This window comes from Polypterus senegalus, chromosome 15 (genome assembly GCF_016835505.1).
Source record: "Polypterus senegalus isolate Bchr_013 chromosome 15, ASM1683550v1, whole genome shotgun sequence".
NCBI classification, from domain to species: Eukaryota; Metazoa; Chordata; class Cladistia; order Polypteriformes; family Polypteridae; genus Polypterus; species Polypterus senegalus.
In genome coordinates, this window is record NC_053168.1 from 34,800,291 (window position 1) to 34,820,557 (window position 20,267).

Consider the following 20,267-nt stretch of genomic DNA (forward strand, 5'->3'; position numbering starts at 1 on the left):
TCTTTGACAACAGCCCTGCGTGAACGGCTACAGAAGTGACCAGCCAATACCACAATGCCCCTGCTCTCCATGCAATCTTTTAAATAATTACTGTCATCAAGCAAACATTGGTTATGAAATTAAAATGTAAAAACACAACAAATTAAGTGAGCCTGACAGCCCTGCTCTAGGAGAATCCACAACATGAGGTATTTCTTACCTTTCTGATTATTTGATTGCAGAGTGGAAGGATGTAAACAATCACATTTATAATGCTTTTGGTATTCTGAATAGACGAATCGACCTAGGATTAAAAGAGGACCAAATACAATAAGGGATATGATGATAACTCAATTCTTATTGTATACTTTAAAGTGTCTTCCTTTCTATATGTATGATTTAAAAGAATAACTCAAAGTACTTTTATAAATATTCATCCTTATTTTATTTTGTAGTTTTGTTCTTGATTTTATTTATATTTCAATGGCACAACCAGAAAAACCTTGCAAGGTTATAGACCTTGTTTTTATTCACGTAGTCATCAGGTAATACGTATAGTTTTATAAAGAAACACTTAAACTCCACATTTCACATACAGATGGGGCTGGATGGCTGGCACACTCCCTTTTATCTGCCCATCTTGCTATTATTCTACTTTCCACATGGAGTGTGTCATTCATGAACCAAAATTTTTATTAAATTTCACTCATTAAGCTAATTTGGTCAGTTAATCACTCCTTTGTATCACTACCACAGCACAGCTAGTTTTCCTGCCGTGATATCAGTTTCAACAAATAAAATACAATTAAAGGCGTTAAAATTGATACCTTAAGGAAAGTGGCGTTTTTTCCTTGCACAGGTGTTTTTGCACTGGCATGGAGTTGCTGACACAGAACCACAAGCTTTTCCATCTCTGGTGCTAAGACCGCTCTTTCATTGTCACGGAGCTGAAAGCAAATTGTAAAAGGCAGATATTTAGTTTTATTCTTTACTTTAACAGGCTTCAATGTGAGTTACTCCTGTCTTTATTTAGGATCATTGTTCATGTTATTCAATTGATTTTAAACTCACTTATTATTGGGGAATGCAAACATACATTTTTTTACATGTTTAGGTTATTTAAGGTTGAACACCATTTAGGAAATAAACGAGGTTAGTATCTAAAGCCCATAACAATGCAAAGCCTTCACAACTCTATAACTTAACTTTGCACCACCTAATCAAATCAAGTGTTGGAACAAAATGACATTAAATTTGACATTAAGTTTTAATTTCCAAAGAGATATTTACCGATTCTAGTTGGGTACAAATTAGTAGTTTTCTTCTCAATGACGGACTTCCAGAAATGCTTATATTGTCTGACTGTATCAGTGAGCTCACTTAATGTCTGTGAGAATGTCAGCAAACTGCAGACATTGCTGCAAAGCATTTGTGTAAGTTTGCTGTAATGCAGCTGCTCTAGTGCTGACATTTCTGTATGGTTGGTTCTTCTTGCTTTTGTTTTGGTAGAAAGTAGAGAACATCATGGCCAGACAACACCCAGACCTACTCCGCAATGGTAAGCACCACAGATGTTCTCATAACATTTATCCAGTACGCTGCTACCCTACAGTAATAACTGTAGTTTACATAAATGGAAATCGCCCACCTTGAGTTTAAACGAGTTATGTGATTTGTGTTCCTGTTTTTGTATGGCTTGAAAAATTGTAGATACAACAAACTACTGTAACAAAGACTGGAGATTCAGATACATTATAATAAAATATCAGTAATATGGTAGGGAAAAGCAATTTAAGTCAGGCTTAATTACTGGAAATATTTCTGTCCACAGTGTTAGAATTTAACATGGAGTAAGGTGAGGTGAAAAATGTTTTGCCAGGAAGGGTGAAAAACACAACATACCTGGAGACAAAAAGCTTGCAGTGAAGAATTCAGTTTATACCCCTCTTCAGCAAACACCTAAAAGAGTGACACAAAACAAACAATCCTATGTTTGTATTTACACCAAGCAAAACTGGCTATGGTCTTAGACAAAGTTGGTAATGAAAACAAGAATATGGTATTAAATGTCCATTTTTTTTTTGTAATACATCAGTTTCAGTTTAAAGTTATAAAAATGCAGGCACTTACAGTATAAACATACATTATAAATGTTGCCTTGGCATCTCTAGAAGTATTTTTTTTTTATTTTCAGAAGAGCAAGTTCAGTTTCTAAATACATTCCATTATTTGTTAAAATATCAAAATACATACATACATACAAACAAAACAAACCTATGGTAAGAATTGTTTTTTAAGAATTCTGGAAGGACACGGTCACTGTAAACATTTTGGTAATTTAACTTCAAGGTCTGCAGTGTTAGTCCTGGAGGGTCGTAGTGGCTGCAGGTTTTTGTTCCAACCCAATCGCTCAACTAGAAGCCAATCCTCTCCGGTTTCACAGATCCTGTTTAGTTTAATGGCCAGTCAGTGTTTTCATTCTGCCGTATCTTGTATTGTTAATTTGTTCCTTTCCAAGGATATCATCCAAATGATTTGTAGCCTGAAGCACATGAGTAATTCTCAGTCCCCTCACGTTTTTCTTTTCAATTTCCTTCCAAATATTTAATTAAAAACACGATAGTTCATGAATACACAGAGGTGGAAATTGAAACATGCTAAATTAAGCTTTTTTGTCATTTGCATGTTATTGCTAATAAGGGGCATTTAAAAATAATGAATGCAGCAGTTTAAAGTGAAAAAACGCAATTAAGGATTGGGAATCTTAACAAATGAGACAACTAAAATGAAGCACAAAAATGTTGCTTGAGCAGTAAGTGATCGACTTCTCATTAAGAAATGGGGTCTGAATAAAAGCCTTGCAGCCACTGCAAGCCCTCCAAGACTGATTTTTGCAGACCCCTGCTATTGGAAGGCTCATTGACTATTTTTCTTAAATTAGTTGCATTTTCAGAATACTATGATATATTAATGTTTACAGAAATGTATAGATTATATTAAAGTTAGGATGCAATTTGCAAGTTGTGTAAAACATTTTTCATAAATACCACACATTCCAACTGTGCATTTGGAAATTGTACCAATACTATGTAAATGATGTGAGGACGACAGATCCAAGTAATACTCGTAGGACACGGGCCGATTCACTTAAAACTAAACAGACTGACAGAAATGCACTATCTTCATAAAATCAATGTCTCTGTGAAGATCTCCAAGCCCAGTCCTCTCCAGTTCTTTTAAGATTTCGATAAGGCGCCGACTCGACTCAAGTGCTTTCATAAGCTCTGCACTTGTGTGCTTGAATGACCTATGGACACCACACTGTAAGAGACTGCACAGCTAAGATGTACTCCAGATGAAAAGCAGTGACTACAATCGGTCTTAAATAGAACGTTTCTAATATAATACAACAAAGCACAGCCCAAAAAACTACTTTTTGAAAAGGCATTAACATTGGTTTTCAGTGTTGAACATGGTTGTACATGTTGTACACTGTACATGGTTAATTAAAGACATTTTCACATCTAGTTCATTTGGTGTGTTTTTTTTCCCAAACTCTGGCATAATTTCTGTAAAGTCTGTTTGTTTAGGTGGATGTGACTATGCGAATCGCACTCTGATGCAGATCAAAACAAATGAGACCATTTCGAAAAGGTGGACTCGGCACAATACTAAGCAAACCCTGGAGCAGTTCAAATGTCGTGTGAAAGTGACCTGATACTGGACTGATCTAACTACATGAAATTCGTTATGGGTAAAATTCTGTTACCCTAAGTGTCTGCTGTCAATAATTAGGGAATCTCACTCACAGCATAATGAGTCATGGGTTAACATGGAGCATTAAAATAAACAAATAAATACACACATAGATAAAAAAACAGCTTGCACAATTACCAGTCAATTACAGCACCAGATTTAGGATTCCCGGCATCATGCAATTGGAGAGCAGTTAGGAGGGCTTTGAGGAGGTGTAAATACAATTGTGATATTGTTATCAAAATACAGAAGGGATGAGAAAACAATAGCAGTGCCCTGTGGGACGTCCACTCGATGTGATCATTTTTCGGGTGTGATGCAGATATGGAGGCAGAGTTACTTTGATGAAAGTAGTAAATGTTGGTCAGACATTCCAAAATAAACATTATTAACAAATGTTTAAAAGACTTGAGATGGTAGACTTGTGATTTGAGATACACTGCATCCAGAAAGTATTCACAGCATCACTTTTTCCACATTTTGTTATGTTACAGCCTTATTCCAAAATGGATTAAATTCGTTTTTTTCCTCAGAATTCTACACACAACACCCCATAATGACAACGTAAAAAAAGTTTACTTGAGGTTTTTGCAAATTTATTAAAAATAAAAAAACTGAAATCACATGTACATAAGTATTCACAGCCTTTGCTCAATACTTTGTCGATGCACCTTTGGCAGCAATTACAGCCTCAAGTCTTTTTGAATATGATGCCACAAGCTTGGCACACCTATCCTTGGCCAGTTTCGCCCATTCCTCTTTGCAGCACCTCTCAAGCTCCATCAGGTTGGATGGTAAGCGTTGGTGCACAGCCATTTTAAGATCTCTCCAGAGATGTTCAATCAGATTCAAGTCTGTGCTCTGGCTGGGCCACTCAAGGACATTCACAGAGTTGTCCTGAAGCCACTCCTTTGATATCTTGGCTGTGTGCTTAGGGTTGTTGTCCTGCTGAAAGATTAACCGTCACCCCAGTCTGAGGTCAAGAGCGCTCTGGAGCAGGTTTTCATCCAAAATGTCTCTGTACACTGCTGCAGTCATCTTTCCTTTTATCCTGATTAGTCTCCCAGTTCCTGCCGCTGTAAAACATCCCCACAGCATGATGCTGCCACCACCATGCTTCACTGTAGGGATGGTATTGGTCTGGTGATGAGCAGTGTCTGGTTTCCTCCAAGCGTGACGCCTGCCATTCACACCAAAGAGTTCAATCTTTGTCTCATCAGACCAGAGAATTGTGTTTCTCATGGTCTGAGAGTCTTTCTGGTGCCTTTTGGCAAACTCCAAAGTGGACTGCCATGTGCCTTTTACTAAGGAGTGGCTTTTGTCTGGCCACTCTACCATACAGGCCTGATTGGTGAATTGCTGCAGAGATGGTTGTCCTTCTGGAAGGTTCTCCTCTCTCCACAGAGGACCTCTGGAGCTCTGACAGAGTGACCATCGGGTTCTTGGTCACCTCCCTGACTAAGGCCTTTCTCCCCCAATCACTCAGTTTAGATGGTCGGCCAGCTCTAGGAAGAGTCCTGGTGGTTTCGAACTTCTTCCACTTACGGATGATGGAGGCCACTGTGCTCATTGGGACCTTTAAAGCAGCAGAAATTTTTCTGTAACCTTCCCCAGATTTGTGCCTTGAGACAATCCTGTCTCAGACGTCTACAGACATTTCCTTTGACTTCATGCTTGGTTTGTGCTCTGACATGAACTGTAGACTGTGGGACCTTATATAGACAGGTGTGTGCCTTTCCAAATCATGTCCAATCAACTGAATTTACCACAGGTGGACTCCAATTAAGCTGCAGAAACATCTCAAGGATGATCAGGGGAAACAGGATGCACCTGAGCTCAATTTTGACTTTAATGGCAAAGGCTGTGAATACTTATGTACATGTGCTTTCTCAATTTTTTTTATTTTTAGTAAATCTACAAAAATCCCAAGTAAACTTTTTTCACGTTGTCATTATGAGCTGTTGTGTGTAGAATTTTGAGGAAAAAAATGAATTGAATCCATTTTGGAATAAGGCTGTAACATAAAATGTGGAAAAAGTGATGCACTGTGAATACTTTCAGGATGCACTATATATTAAATAGAAGTTAAGTTCATATGGTGGCAGCTGGAGAGTAAATGGGCAAACTCGCCTGATCCATCAACAAACTGAAGCACATCGGTATGTGCCCTCCACAGAGCTTGCCTTCTTTTGTACACTCGCCTATTGAAATGTGGCCTTTTTGTACCATGTGTAGTAGCACATTATTTTCAATTAGTTGTTTGATAACAGACTTTTTGCTCATAGAGTTCCATCCACCCATCCATTATCCAACCCGCTATATCCCAAGACAGGGTCATGAGGGTCAGCTGGAGCCAATTCATAGAGTTGTATTTGGTTAATAAATCAAATAATTATGGAAAATGCAACTGTTGCTGACCCCCCGTGATTTTTTTTCCCCAGAAAATATCTGTTTCTGCCCAATGAAAGAAGTCCATGAGATGCCCCGGGGTATTTGTTGATGTTTAGTTTGCTTCAAAGTTTTGCAGTGTGAAATGTAACCAAACTGTAACACTTTATGATTAGATCATTTACATAATACCAGCAGAATTTGCAAGGTGCTTTCAGGACATTTTAAGATTCATGCAGTACAATACTTAATTCTTGCCCATGCAGTTTAATATCCAGGAAGACAAAAGAACAAAGTGTCTGATATCACAGCTGGACTCTCCATACCTGGAAAGGATTTGTACAGGCATTGGTACTGTCAAAATCCAGCAGATCTAATGATACTTTGGACATATGAAACTGTGCTGAAAATCTGTCATGGAATCTGGTAATCTGTCATCCCTTGTCATGTATGCTGCCATCCTCAAGAGGACAAGATCCAGCATCTGCAGTCATAATATGTGACATTTGAGAAATAAGTGTATTTCTCTCCAGTTTTGATGTCACTACACTGGTTACCTGTGTCATTTTAGGATTGACTTTAAAATTCTGCTTATGGTTTATAAAGCCTTAAATGATCTCACTCCATCTTATATATTCGAATGTCTGACACGTTATATTCCAAATCGTAACCTTAGATCCTCAAATGAGAGTCTCCTTAGAATTCCAAAAGCTAAACTTAAAAGAAGTGGTGAGGCAGCCTTCTGCTGTTATGCACCTAAAACCTGGAATAGCCTGCCAAAAGGAATTCGCCAGGCTGATATGGTGGAGCACTTTAAAAAAACTGCTGAAAACGCATTACTTTAACATGGCCTTCTCATAACTTCACTTTAATTTAATCCTGATACTCTGTATGTTCAGTTCATCATAATAATTATTCACAGTGGCTCTAAAATCGGTACTGACCCCTACTCTCTCTTCTGTTTCTTTTCCGGTTTCTTTGTGGTGGCGGTCTGTGCCACCACCACCTACTCAAAGCATCATGATGCTCCAACATTGATGGACTGAAAGCCAGAAGTCTACGTGACCATCATCATCAAGTCCTTCCATGAGAACCCTAAATACAAAGAGGACTGTTTCTTTTATGTGAGGTAGATTGCCCAGAGGGGACTGGGCGGTCTCGTGGTCTGGAATCCCTGCAGATTTTATTTTTTTTCTCCAGCCGTCTGGAGGTTTTTTTTTTTGTTTCGTTTTTTCTGTCCACCTTGGCCATCGGACCTTACTTATTCTATGTTAATTAATGTTGACTTATTTTTATTTTTTATTGTGTCTTCTATTTTTCTATTCTTCATTTTGTAAAGCACTTTGAGCTACATTTTTTTGTATGAAAATGTGCTATATAAATAAATGTTGTGGTTGTTATATTGTGCCGTCAGCTCTAATTGAAGTGCTTTTAATCATTTTTTCCATAGCTGTATAAGCTGCACAAAGCAATGTTAGGAACTTCTGGTAAGACGCTCTCGTGTATCAATTTCACTACCTTTGAACCCAGATCAAGGTTCGTTCTTAGTGCTCATTGACGTCACCAGGTCCCCTTGCGCTCACATTCCTGCTTTTGACTAGAGGCATACGAGATTTAACTTGATGATGACCTGAAAATTTTCTGCCCCTGTAATGTATGTGCTATTTTAATTAAATTGTATGTTTATTTATTAAGTTTATTATTCACCTGGTCATGGCCTGGCAACCTTAAAACTGATGAAATGGGTAGCAATAAAAGAACTATAAGAGAGGCTGCCTTAAGTAAAGACCTGATAAACAAAGTGGACAAACGGTCACATAGTGTATTATGACACATTACAATGAAAAATGAACATGTCCTTCTGAGTCTGTGTGACAAGCAGACTCAAAGCAATGTCTGCGGCAGCTGAAAGACAAACCCTGTACTGCACTGTAGAACATGTGCTCCTCTGAGGCTCCTACCATGTGCCGTACATTAAACCGATTACCTTTATTTTCTGCAAGTGGAGATGTATTTTATTTTACACGTATTGAGGTAAACAGTCAATCACTACATTAGATACTATATTAAGTTAACACATAAGATGTAAACATATGGAAGACTTTAGATGTGAGTTGTCTTATGGGCACACCAAGATCATTCTAGTTAATCCAGCAGCTGAAGGTGTTTTTTTGTGATATATCATATCACACTTATCATACAAAGGGGTTTAATGGCAATGGGGACATCATTTCTGTGTTTCTATTTGGTTTGAATTTTGGAATTCTGTATCTCTGTCCATAGGAACAGTTCTGGAAGCAGCTGTTGCAACAGTGTCCTCCTCGATCTTGACTGCTTTCTTTTAAGCTCTGCTTCAAACACTGTTTATGATGCTACACAAGTGTGGAAGTTCATATGCTTATTTAGTGCTGCTCACTTTTGTTTGCCACTGAGAGCATCCTGACTCAGACACAAAAGCCCGGGACAGAGAAGGCAAGAATATGTAGTACATACAGCACGTAGTGTCATAACATACCATTTTCTAAAACTGCTTGATTCTAAACAGGGTAGCTAGGGGGGCAGCAGGCATCGAGCAGAAGGCAGGAACATTGCCCTGGACAAGGTGCCAACTTGCTACGTGGTAAATATGTAATATTGTGAGTGAAATATTTAGTTTAAAAATAAAAAAGTATTTACCCGTTGGAAGTTTTCACATTTTGTTTTTATACAACACTGAATGACCGTCAGAAACAAAGCCAAACAAACTAAACTGAAGTACTAGCTGTGATTTGGGTGGTCAGTTTGCCCTTAGCCAATGCTGCAAACACATATGTAATCAGAACATGACAAGAAACTCGGCACAAGATCATCTCAGATCTCAGGATTAATCACACATTAAAGTGCTGTCACCAAGTTCAAAGTGGCAATTGCAACGAAGAGTTTATTTTTTGTACACACACAATAATGCTCCAAATCACTGCCACCATCACCTTTACACCCATAAGTAATGGCCATGGTACGCATCTTTAGTGCACTAAAGATGCCACCAGTGTATGATTACTAAGAAATGACGTGTGTTTTTTAGTTAAAAGTGAAAACCTGAAAATGTCAGGATTATGGTCCACTTTCCTAGAAGGAGACATCTACAACACTTTATCACAGTAAAGATTAACAGGTCACCTCTGCATCCTGCTGCCAAGATAAGGCGCATGGTGTATGAATTGTGTGTAGAAATTCACTGAGGTGCAGCGTGAGCTCTGAATGAAGTTTAACTTAAAGAAAACAGCAAAGTCCAAGTAACAAATCACAGGGAATAGGCCCCCCTGACCACACCACAAATACTGCAGCATGTGCAGTGGGAAGGAGAGCACTGACCTAAGTTTAATAGCTACACAGAATTTGGTCTAGCATTGAATTATAAAAACAGTGAGGCTTTGCTTAACACAAAAGCAAGTATATCTAGCACATAAATGTTATTAGTTGTAGCATTAATGCAAGGAGACAATATATTGTTTACTTTTTTAATAACCTATTGATCTCTGGTCCTTCTGGAAGTGATGCCTTAAAAGCTTATTATTTTTAATGATGCTCCTGACAAAGCTCACCGATAATACAGATGAATTATGCACTGACTGTGAATTATCTATCAAGGATAAAGCTTACCTCAGCTTGGTGAAATAAATCCTGAGTTGTCTTCAGGAGGCCCTCCCCTCTAAATCAAAAAAGACAGAGAATGTGTATGAAGCATCGGTTTAATGTTTGTATTGCTGATTGTTTAGAGAAAGTGATGAACACAATGCAAACACACTGAACAGATTCATCATGTTGTGACAGACCATCTTTAAAATGATCTGTAAATTGGCCATAATTAATCCAAGTAACAGAAAAAATACGTAATGTACAGTAAACAAAACAACCACAGTATGTTGAGAATTGAGCACAGTTTTCTGACACTGTATTTGCAATATCATTTTCAGATATACAGACATGGATAAATTTGTTGGTACCTTTACAGCTCATTGAAAAAGTGTAAAAATGAAAATTAATTTTCCCCATGTATACAGTGACATCCGTAATGTTTAGAACAAAGACACATTTTTACTTTAATTACCCATCTGCTCCACAGTTTAAAATTTCAAATCAAACAATTCAGATGTGATTAAAGTGCCCATTACAGACTTTCCTTCAAGGGGATTTGCATAAGTTTTGGGCACACTGTTTGGAAATGACATCACTTTTTCTATGTTTCAGGGCACCACAGCACTGGCTGGTATATTAAAGCCATCATATTTAGTCCTTGTGACATATTCGTTGCATGCAATGACTGCTTAAAGTCTGTGATTCATAGACATCACCAGGTGCTGAGGATCTTCTCTGCCGATGCTCTGCCAAGCCTCTACTACAGCCATCTTCAGTTCCTTTTTCTTTTCAAAGTCTTACCCCCTTCAGCTTTCTCTTCAGTATATGGAAGGTCTGCTCAATTTGATTCAAATTAGGTGAATGACTTGGCCATTCAACAATTTTCCATTTTTTAGCTTTTAAAAACTCTTGTGTTGCCTCAGCAGTGTGTTTGGATCTTTATCTTGTTGTAAAATGAAGCGCCATCCAAGGAGTTTGGAGGCATTTACTGGAACTTGAGCAGATGTGATGTTTCTCTACACCTCACAATTCATTGTCCCACTGGTTTCAGCAGTTCCATCATCAATCAAGTGAGATGTGCCTGGAGCTGTGAAAGCCATACATACCCAAGCCATAACACCACCCAGCACCATGTTTAACTAATGAGGTGCTATGCTTTGGAACTAGTGGTTTACATCTGGCATTGTGGCCTCTGTATTTCTGCTCATGAAGTCTTCTTCTGATAGTCGTCTCCGACACATCCACATCGGCGTCCTGAAGTTCTGATCTGTCAGGCATTTGTTTTTTTTTTTTTTTGTTGTTATTATAGTGAGGATTCTTTTGTCATCAGCAGTGGAGGTCTTCCTTGAAATACCCATCCCTTTGCAATTATTCACTTCACCAGTATGTTTTTTTCTTCTTAATGAAGATGTGTAATGTGCACTTCAATCACATCTGAATTGTTTGGAGCAGAAGGGTAAATCAAGGAAAAATGTGTCTTTGTCTCAAATATTTTGGAGGGCACTTTATCTGCATGCCTTTGATATGTCAGCAAGTAAAGCAAATATTGCTTATTCTACAAATATATTTTAAAAATGGCCTTGGTACATTTGCTGGTACCTCTAGAAAAGTTAATAAATACTGTAATTGGATTAGAGTAATTTTTCAAGCTAGCTGGTTTTCTTGAATTCATATCACACATGTCTCCAATTGTGCAATCAGTCATTCAACCTATTTAAATGGAGAAAAGCAGTCATGCTGCTGTTTGGAATCATTGTGTGTCCCACACTGAACATGGACCAGAGAAAGCAAAGGAGAGAACTGTCGGAGGTGATCAGAAAGAAAATTCTAGACAAGCATATTAAGAGCAAAGGCTATAAGGCCATCTCCAAGCAGCTTGATGTTCCGGTGACAACTGTTGCAAACATTATTAAGAAGCTTAAGGTTCATGGTTACATTTTGGGAGTGTTTCTTAGCATCTGGCACAGGGTGCCTTGAGTTTGTGCAGGGAGCAATAAAAGTTCAAGACTATCAAGACATTCTGGAGTGAGACGAACTGCCCAGTGTCAGAAAGTTCAGTCTCAGTCACAGGTCATGGATCATCCAACAGGATAATGAGCCAAAATACACGCACCTAAGAATGGCTAAGAATAAACACTGGACTATTCTGAAGTGGCCTCCCATGAGTCCATTTGAATCCTACTGAATATCTATGAAAGGAACTGAAACATGCAGTCTAGAGAACACAGCTTTCAAACCTGACATAGCTGGAGCAGTTAGCCAACCTACCAGTTGACAGGTGCAAAAATGTCATTGAGAGCTCCAGGAATCACTTGTTTGCAGGGATTGCCTCTAAAGAGTGTGCAATGAAATATCACGCTAGCTGTCCCATCACTTTTGTCCATTCCATTATTATCTGTGTTATTACTTGAAATATTTTGTTGAATCAAAATTCTAAAGTAAAGTTTGTTTTTTGTGAAATGCAGAATAAGCATTAATGGGTGCCGACTGCTTTCGCCAGTTTCAAGTTATTTCAGAGACAATTGTGGGTTCTTCTTTTTTTTGTTCAAATTTGTCCAGGTCTGTATCAATAAATGCAAATATTTTAAGTAGATATTTGACTAAAATCAATCAGAATACTACCAAGTTGCTTATACATGTACATATCATTCAAAGTACAACCCATTTTTTATTATTAGCTATGCAAGTGATGGGAAACATTTTACAAGTAACATAACTACTGTTACAAAGTTAAAGAATCTCAATGTTATCTTTGAAGTTATATTAAAAGACAAGTTTAGTATTTTTCAAGTTAATTATTTTTTCAGTTATTGTGTATATTTATTTGCCACATCAAATTGTGTTTAAAAGTGATCCATATTTTATAAACATTTAAAGATAACTAGCCTACTCTTGCATTTCAGATTTGAGCTAAAGGGTACCATGCCTCAATGCGATTGAAAGTCTTAAAAACTTACTGAATGCATCCATCAAATCCAAAATGTTACTGAATACTCATTTGCATCTTGAGATTACACACATATTGCAAAAGATATCATCCATGTTATTTTAAGAAAGAAAAAAAAAACATTGTTGTGAGATTCAGACATTTTAAAAGGAGACTGGCTGTGCATTGTACTTTGCTGCTAGTTTTCCTCTACGACATACATTCAACTTGAGAAGTCACTGTAAAGAACAATCACTTACTGTACATTCTTACATTATACAGAAGCATATTTTGTTATTTTGCAAAAATCCTGTCTGCTGCCATTGGACTGATAAAGTATGTATGTGCTTTGGTGGGCTAATGAAAGAAATACTGAATACACACGTGACATGCAATTAAGTAAGAAGAACTGAGCAGACATTATAGGCTTACATTTAGTTTTAATTAGGTTGAGGTGTAGTAAGTTTAGTATGGATGTTTTAGCAGAGGCAGACTGATCATTCCTGCCGTGCAGAACTAGGGTCTGCATGGAGTTTGCATGTTCTCCTCATGTATTTACAGATTGGCTGGTATGAGTGTGTATTAGTAGTTTTAGTTACCCAAAAACAGTCCATATACTCAGCACGAGCAACTCATAATGTGCTAAAAAAAATGTAATGATTTGTTTGTGGCACTTCAATCTGTCTCATTGTGGTTGCACTCTATTTGCACCTCAGCATTATTCATTTATTGAGGAGGTTTTTTTTATTGTGCATGTGCATGAATATGCCATGGAAAGTGTGACATGCATACATCTTAAGGCTTTTATTAAAAACATACTGCACTATTATCAGTTCAGATTTATTGTTCTTTTACAAAGAGTAGGCAAGTTATTTTTTATAATTTAAAAAATATGCTTCAATTCAGAAAGCAATTTCAAGTAGTAAATTAATATATACCATGATTATGAAGAAATAACTTTGACTTGAAAAATACCAAACTGTAATTGTGCACATCCTCCCTGACAGAAATCAAATGGGGAAATGTAATATTTCTGAATATTTAGAGTCAAACAGAATAAAACGGTACCATCAATTTGCTTCCCATAATAAATGTATTTGAAAAACAATAAGATTTAACAGAAAAATAAGAATACCACTACATGTGTTACTATGTTAAAAATAATTTCAACCATAGGTAATTAATATAAAAGCTACTATTTTTCTTGCTTAAAGGCTGTATCACAGCAGAGTGATAAATGTTGTATACACCAGGAAGAATTGGTTCTCAGTGGCCTGCCAGACTACAGTCCCCTTAAACTGCTGCCTCCTCAGTACACATAGATTTCCTTTAGTGCTCCAGTAGCATCAGAAGTGTGAATTCAAATAATGTGACTAGAATTTACAAATATGTCATTAACTATACTGTATGCATCAATAAAATGGCAACATTTATCTTTCAACTGCACTAACTCAGCAATGAATAGCAGCATTTTTTTTGCACAGAGGACACAAAATGTATGCATTTGTAACTTGAATTGATTTTTAATCTACTGCCTTTTCCAGGAAATTATTGAAAGACATAAATACAAAAAATAAAACTTTGTGTCCTACTTTAACCACAACCAATTTTAACTTGTATTCCACAATAGAAAATTACACACCATTTATATTGAAGTTCTGAGTAAGTCTCCACCTTGGTTGCATAACATAAATTTTGAATTGCCCAAAAGCCTTTTACTGCTAAAGGCAGACATACAACAAAGCAATTACTGCTGAACTACTGTGAGTTAATTATGTTTTAAATCTGAATAAACACTTTTTGGCGCATGGACACACTGTAGAACAGGCTAATGTACCAATTATTTAAATATGTACAACAAGTATTTATCTTTAGGCAGTACAGCTTACCTGGTGAATAAATACATTGAATATGCCATACTGGACATACACTGGCTCTGTCGGACAATCTCATGCTCCTGGTCCTCCCACTTCTCACTTTCTGAATCCACGTCAGACGTCAGAAGCCTCAGCTCCAGTCCCAGCTTTGCTATAGTTGTCTGTTCCTGTATATATGTCAATTTTGTCTCAGCCAGTGGAAACTTTCATGTTAAAATGATCACATTTTAAAACTAGTAAATGTAAAAGGTGCCGTACCTCAGCATCCAGCTTGACAGGTTTTACCATTTTAAGATTTGCTGAATGCTTCTGTGAGAAAAAAAAATACAGTGATTACAAACACAAATGTTATAGCATACTGAAACTTCTTTTAATCTAAATTTTTCAATGTCCTTTTTACAGGTATATCCCTCTGTTTAACCTTTGTACGGTTTTAAATCAGCTCGAGAAACCATAAGTAAAAGCACACATTCTACAGGGAGGAAAACATGATGTATGTCACACAACCATAAAGGAAAGAGCACATTAAAGAAAACATCAAGATAAGCAACCTCCTCCACCAACTTTTGTTTCTTCCAGGATGCTTTGTTCTAAAAAATTCATCAAAAACAAATCCGAGATCTTAAACTAAAGTATCCATCCATCCATTTTCCAACCCGCTGAATCCGAACACAGGGTCACGGGGGTCTGCTGGAGCCAATCCCAGCCAACACAGGGCACAAGGCAGGAACCAATCCTGGGCAGGGTGCCAACCCACCGCAGGACACACACAAACACACCAAGCACACACTAGGGCCAATTTAGAATCGCCAATCCACCTAACATGCATGTCTTTGCACTGTGGGAGGAAACCGAAACGCCCGGAGGAAACCCACGTAGACACGGGTAGAAAATGCAAACTCCACGCAGGGAGGACCCGGGAAGCGAACCTAGGTCTCCTAACTGCGAGGCAGCAGCGCCACCATGCTGCCCTTAAACTAAAGTATTCTGTTCACAAATTTATTTCTATGTGGGAGTGTTAAAGAAAGTGGGGATGCATTAATTCTTGGTCATACATTTTCACAGATTAAATAAAGACTTGAGCCTGCTCAAATGTGAAACACGAGTGATACAGTTGGTACCCTGCCACCAACACTTTTTTTATTTTAGTAAGTTACATGTGAGAATTTTGGCAGCAAAATGTACCACTTATATGAGAATTGTACATTCTACATTATAGCCAGCATCATTTAGTGTACTTTACAATCAAATATCTACACTGATCAGCCACAACGTTAAAAGCACTGCTAGGTTAAGTGAATAACATTGTTTATCTCTTTACACTGGCACCTGTCATGAGGTGGGATATATTAGCCAGCAACTTAACAGTCAGTTCTTTAATGTAATATGTTAAAAGTAGTAAAAATGGGCAAACTTAAGGATTTGAGTGACTGTGACAAGGGCCAAATTGTAATGGCTAGTCGACTGGGTCAGAGCATCTTCAAAATGGCAGGTTCTCATTATGAAGTGATTGGTAGCTACCAAAAATTGTTCAGGAATGGTTTGAGGAACATGGCAAAAAGATGCTGACTTGGTCTCCAAATTTCCCAGATCACAGTCTGTGAGATGTACTGGAAAAGCAAGTCCAATCCATGGAAGGCCCACCTCACACCGCACTTACAGGACTTAAAGGACTGGCTGCTAATGTTGTTAATGCTAATGTTAATGTGGTACCACGCAACACCTTCAGAGGTCTTGTGGAGTCTATGCCTTGACTGCTCAGAGCTATTCTGGCAGCACGAGGGGTACCTACCTACACAATATCAGGCAGGTTGGTTTAACATTGTGGCTGATTGGTGTGTATTTCATTAAACAAAACCTTCTATATAATGCATTTGCTTTAAACAGTATGACAAGTTATTTTCAGCGATGTGCACAGAATGATTTTTATGAGAATACTAATTTCAAAAGATTTGACTACACAAGTTAGTTAACTTGATCAGTAGTATACATTGATCCTATTTGTAGTTTCCTTTCCAGTTTACTTAAACACCAGGATATACCCTACTCTTTACAAAATATGCCTGGGGATCTTTAATGACCACAGAGAGTCAGGAGCTCAGTTTCATGTCTCATCCAAAGGATGGTTACATTTTTACAGCACTGTGTCCCCATCACTGCACTGGGGCATTGACATCCACATTCAGACTACAGGATAAGCCCCCTTGCTGTCCTCACCAACACCTCTTCCAACAGCAACCCAAGCTTTACCTAGATGGTCTCCCATCCAAGTACTGGCTGGGCCTGAACATGCTTAGCTTCAGGTGGATAACCTGTTCTGACTTGCAGATGGTAATAAAACATACGTATTGTAAAATATGTCTTTTCTCCTAGTCCTAAAATATTATAATTACACTTATTTTCCTTTTGAGTGTCCCAAATTATTTTCTTTTTCATTTTTAACATTTTACTTTGAATTATCAGTTTCCTTCTTTTCTGACTTTATCAACTTTCTATCTGTTTACAGTATTATTTTAATTTGTGGTACACTTTTTATTTCTTATATTCGAGCCAAGTCTGAATTTGTCCAGTTTTTATTCAGTTGATTTGAATCTGCTTAATAATGGTAATTACAAAACCTCTGTATTTATAATTAAATTAAAAGGGCTCACATACCCCTGGTCTAGGCAATGAAAGGTAGGTTCTCTTCTCTCCTACAAATACAAAAACAAAATTGATAATTAATTAATAAGTACATGTTGTTAAAGTACAAGTAAAATATTTGTCAAGAAATGAATAGCCAAAACAAAATAAAAGAAAAGAAATTTCTTGGTTTTCTTATTTATTGTTTTTATTTTGGTAATATAACAATGGTGATTTGAATGGAGATGGTTTCATGATTTTTGTCCCTTTTCCAAATATCCAGCCCACACTGCAGCATCATGTATCTTGACTGGCACACCATATGTGCAAAATGACCTCCAATTTGTGTATTTTAAAAGCAATGATCTTCTGCTTTTCTACGGTTTCATTCGTTTGTCATAGCTCAATCAATCCTTTCATTATCCAAGTTTTAGTCTTATGAGATCACGGGCCAAGACCGAGGTCTGCAGTTATTCTAATTTACCTGAATCCTCAAGTACCGTAAAATATTACTTTGATGCCAGTGACAAAATATGAAAAATTATTTTATTTTCACTCTTCAGCAATACCTTTTATCTCAGATACAAAATGCAGGTAAGGTACAGACATAACATATAAATTTGTCTTATTACATCTTAGTGGTTATTTTCTATATACACCATGAAACTAAACTGGATTAAATGCTTAGAAAAATGATGGCATTATCAATTCATCCATCTGTCCTTTTTCTGAACTTGCTTATTTTACTTAATGGTCGTCGAGACCAGACTCTAATCCTGCAATCTTGGACACAAGATCAAAACCAACTATGAGCATGCGCTCTCACATAAGCAAACTTGGTCCAGTTTAGAGTCTAGAGATAAACTAATACCCAAGCAGATATGAAATAAAAAGCACAAACCTTCCCAGGATTCAAAACTATACTTTAGGAGCTGTGAAGAACTGTGTGTGCCACCCTAAAACATGGTCACCAACCATTTAACCATCCATTCAACTTCCCAACTCCCTTACCCAGGCAGGGTTGCAGGGAATCTGAAACCTATCACAGAAATCACTGGGAGTAAGAAAAGAAAACACTTAAGACAGAGTACCAGCCCATCCCAACGTGAAAGTGCACACACACACACACAGAGGCCAATTTAGCAACACCATTTCACCTTTGTGTGTCTGTGGGAAGAAACTGGAGCACTTGGATTAAACCCATGCGGACAATGGGAGATAATGCAAACTCTGTGTAGGGAGCACACATGTTGTGAAACCTGTCTCCTTTTTTCAAGGCAACAAAAAAGTAACAAAATACAATTTATTAATCTTCATAATTACAGTACAGTAATCCCTCCTCGATCGCAGGGGTTGCCTTCCAGAACCCCCCGTGATAGGTCAAAATCCGCGAAGTAGAAACCATATGTTTGGTTATTTTTATATATTTTAAGCCCTTATAAACTCTCCCACATTGTTAACATTATTAGAGCCCTCTAGACATGAAATAACACCCTTTAGTCAAAAGTTTAAACTGTGCTCCATGACAAGACAGAGATGACAGTTCTTTCTCACAATTAAAAGAATGCAAACATATCTTCTCTTCAAAGGAGTGTCTGCATCAGGAGCAGAGAATGTCAGAGAGAGAGAGAGAGAGAGAGCGTGACAGAAAAGCAAACAATCAAAAAATCAATACGTGCTGTTGGGCTTTTAAGTATGCGCACCGCGATAAAGCAGCCGCACAGAAGGGAGCAATGTGAAGGTAATCTTTCAGCATTTTTAGAGTAGCGTCCGTATCTTCTAGGCAAACAGCCTCTGTGCAAACAGCCCCTCTGCTCACACCCCCTCCGTCAGGAGCAGAGAACGTCAGAGAGAGTGAGAGAGACAGAGAAAAGCAAACATTCAAGCACCGCTCGGGAAGCACATCGCATATCATTGAGGAGTTTTATTTAATACTTAATACATGCTCTGATTGGGTAGCTTCTAAGCCATCCGCCAATACCATCCCTTGTATGAAATCAACTGGGCAAACAAACTGAGGAAGCATGTACCATAAATTAAAAGACCCATTGTCCGCAGAAATCGACGAACCAGTGAAAAATCCATGATATATATTTAGATATGCTTACATTTAAAATCCGTGATAGAGTGAAGCCGCGATAGTGGAAGCGCGATATAGCGGGGGATCACTGTAGTAAAGATGCCACATTGTGGATTAAGCTTCCCAGATTTGAATTCTATGTCTGGTTGTTGTCATTGAGGAGTCTGCATTTTCACCCTAGATCTGTTGTTTTTCAACTATTAGTTGTTTTATTATTTCATTTATTACTGTTATTTTAGCAACAACGTTTGAAACAGCAGTTCAACATGGAGTGCTGTTTTTTTTCATCAGTACATTTTGTAAAACAATTGTTTTTAACTTACGTTATTTTTTATGAGCCAAATGAAGAGTTTAAACTTGAAATTTAGACTTATTTGGTCGGAATATTTGTGTTATACAGTATATATATATAAAAAAAGTCAACTTCAGTTAATGTACACACATTATCAAAATGCAGTCAATTCATTTTGATATATCAGTAATCAGTAATTAAACATCACTCTTTCAAAGATGTCAAACTTTAATTACCATCACATTATACATATTTAACTCACATCATTACTGATAAGATAGATAGATAGATAGATAGATAGATAGATAGATAGATAGATAGATAGATAGATAGATAGATACTTTATTAATCCCAAGGGGAAATTCACATAATCCAGCAGTAGTATACTGATACAAAGAAACAATATTAAATAGTAATAAAAATGAAAAAAATTAAAATAAAATTAATGTTAGCATTTACTCCCCCGGGTGGAATTGAAGAGTCGCATAGTGTAGGGGAGGAACGATCTCCTCAGTCTGTCAGTGGAGCAGGACAGTGACAGCAGTCTGTCACTGAAGCTACTCCTCTGCCTGGAGATGACACTGTTAAGTGGATTATTCATGATTGACAGGAGTTTGCGTAGTGCCCGTCGCTCTGCCACAGATGTTAAACTGTCCAACTTTACTCCTACAATAGAGCCTGCCTTCTTAACAAGTTTGTCCAGGCGTGAGGCGTCTTTCATCTTTATGC

The 20,267-nt window shown here is 37.5% G+C and overlaps 1 protein-coding gene across 1 annotated transcript in view; it reads right to left on the reverse strand.

Moving 5' to 3' along the window:
- Positions 1 to 20,267, reverse strand: part of ctnnal1 (catenin (cadherin-associated protein), alpha-like 1) — a 160,028-nt gene that overhangs the window by 3,292 nt on the left and 136,469 nt on the right. The window contains exons 12-18 of the mRNA XM_039737064.1: positions 17,200 to 17,237; positions 14,803 to 14,853; positions 14,557 to 14,711; positions 9,766 to 9,814; positions 1,882 to 1,938; positions 807 to 926; positions 200 to 283 (exon numbers count right to left, since the gene is read on the reverse strand). Of these exons, the coding sequence (XP_039592998.1) occupies positions 200 to 283; positions 807 to 926; positions 1,882 to 1,938; positions 9,766 to 9,814; positions 14,557 to 14,711; positions 14,803 to 14,853; positions 17,200 to 17,237 (554 nt within the window). The remainder of the gene's footprint in view (positions 1 to 199; positions 284 to 806; positions 927 to 1,881; positions 1,939 to 9,765; positions 9,815 to 14,556; positions 14,712 to 14,802; positions 14,854 to 17,199; positions 17,238 to 20,267) is intronic.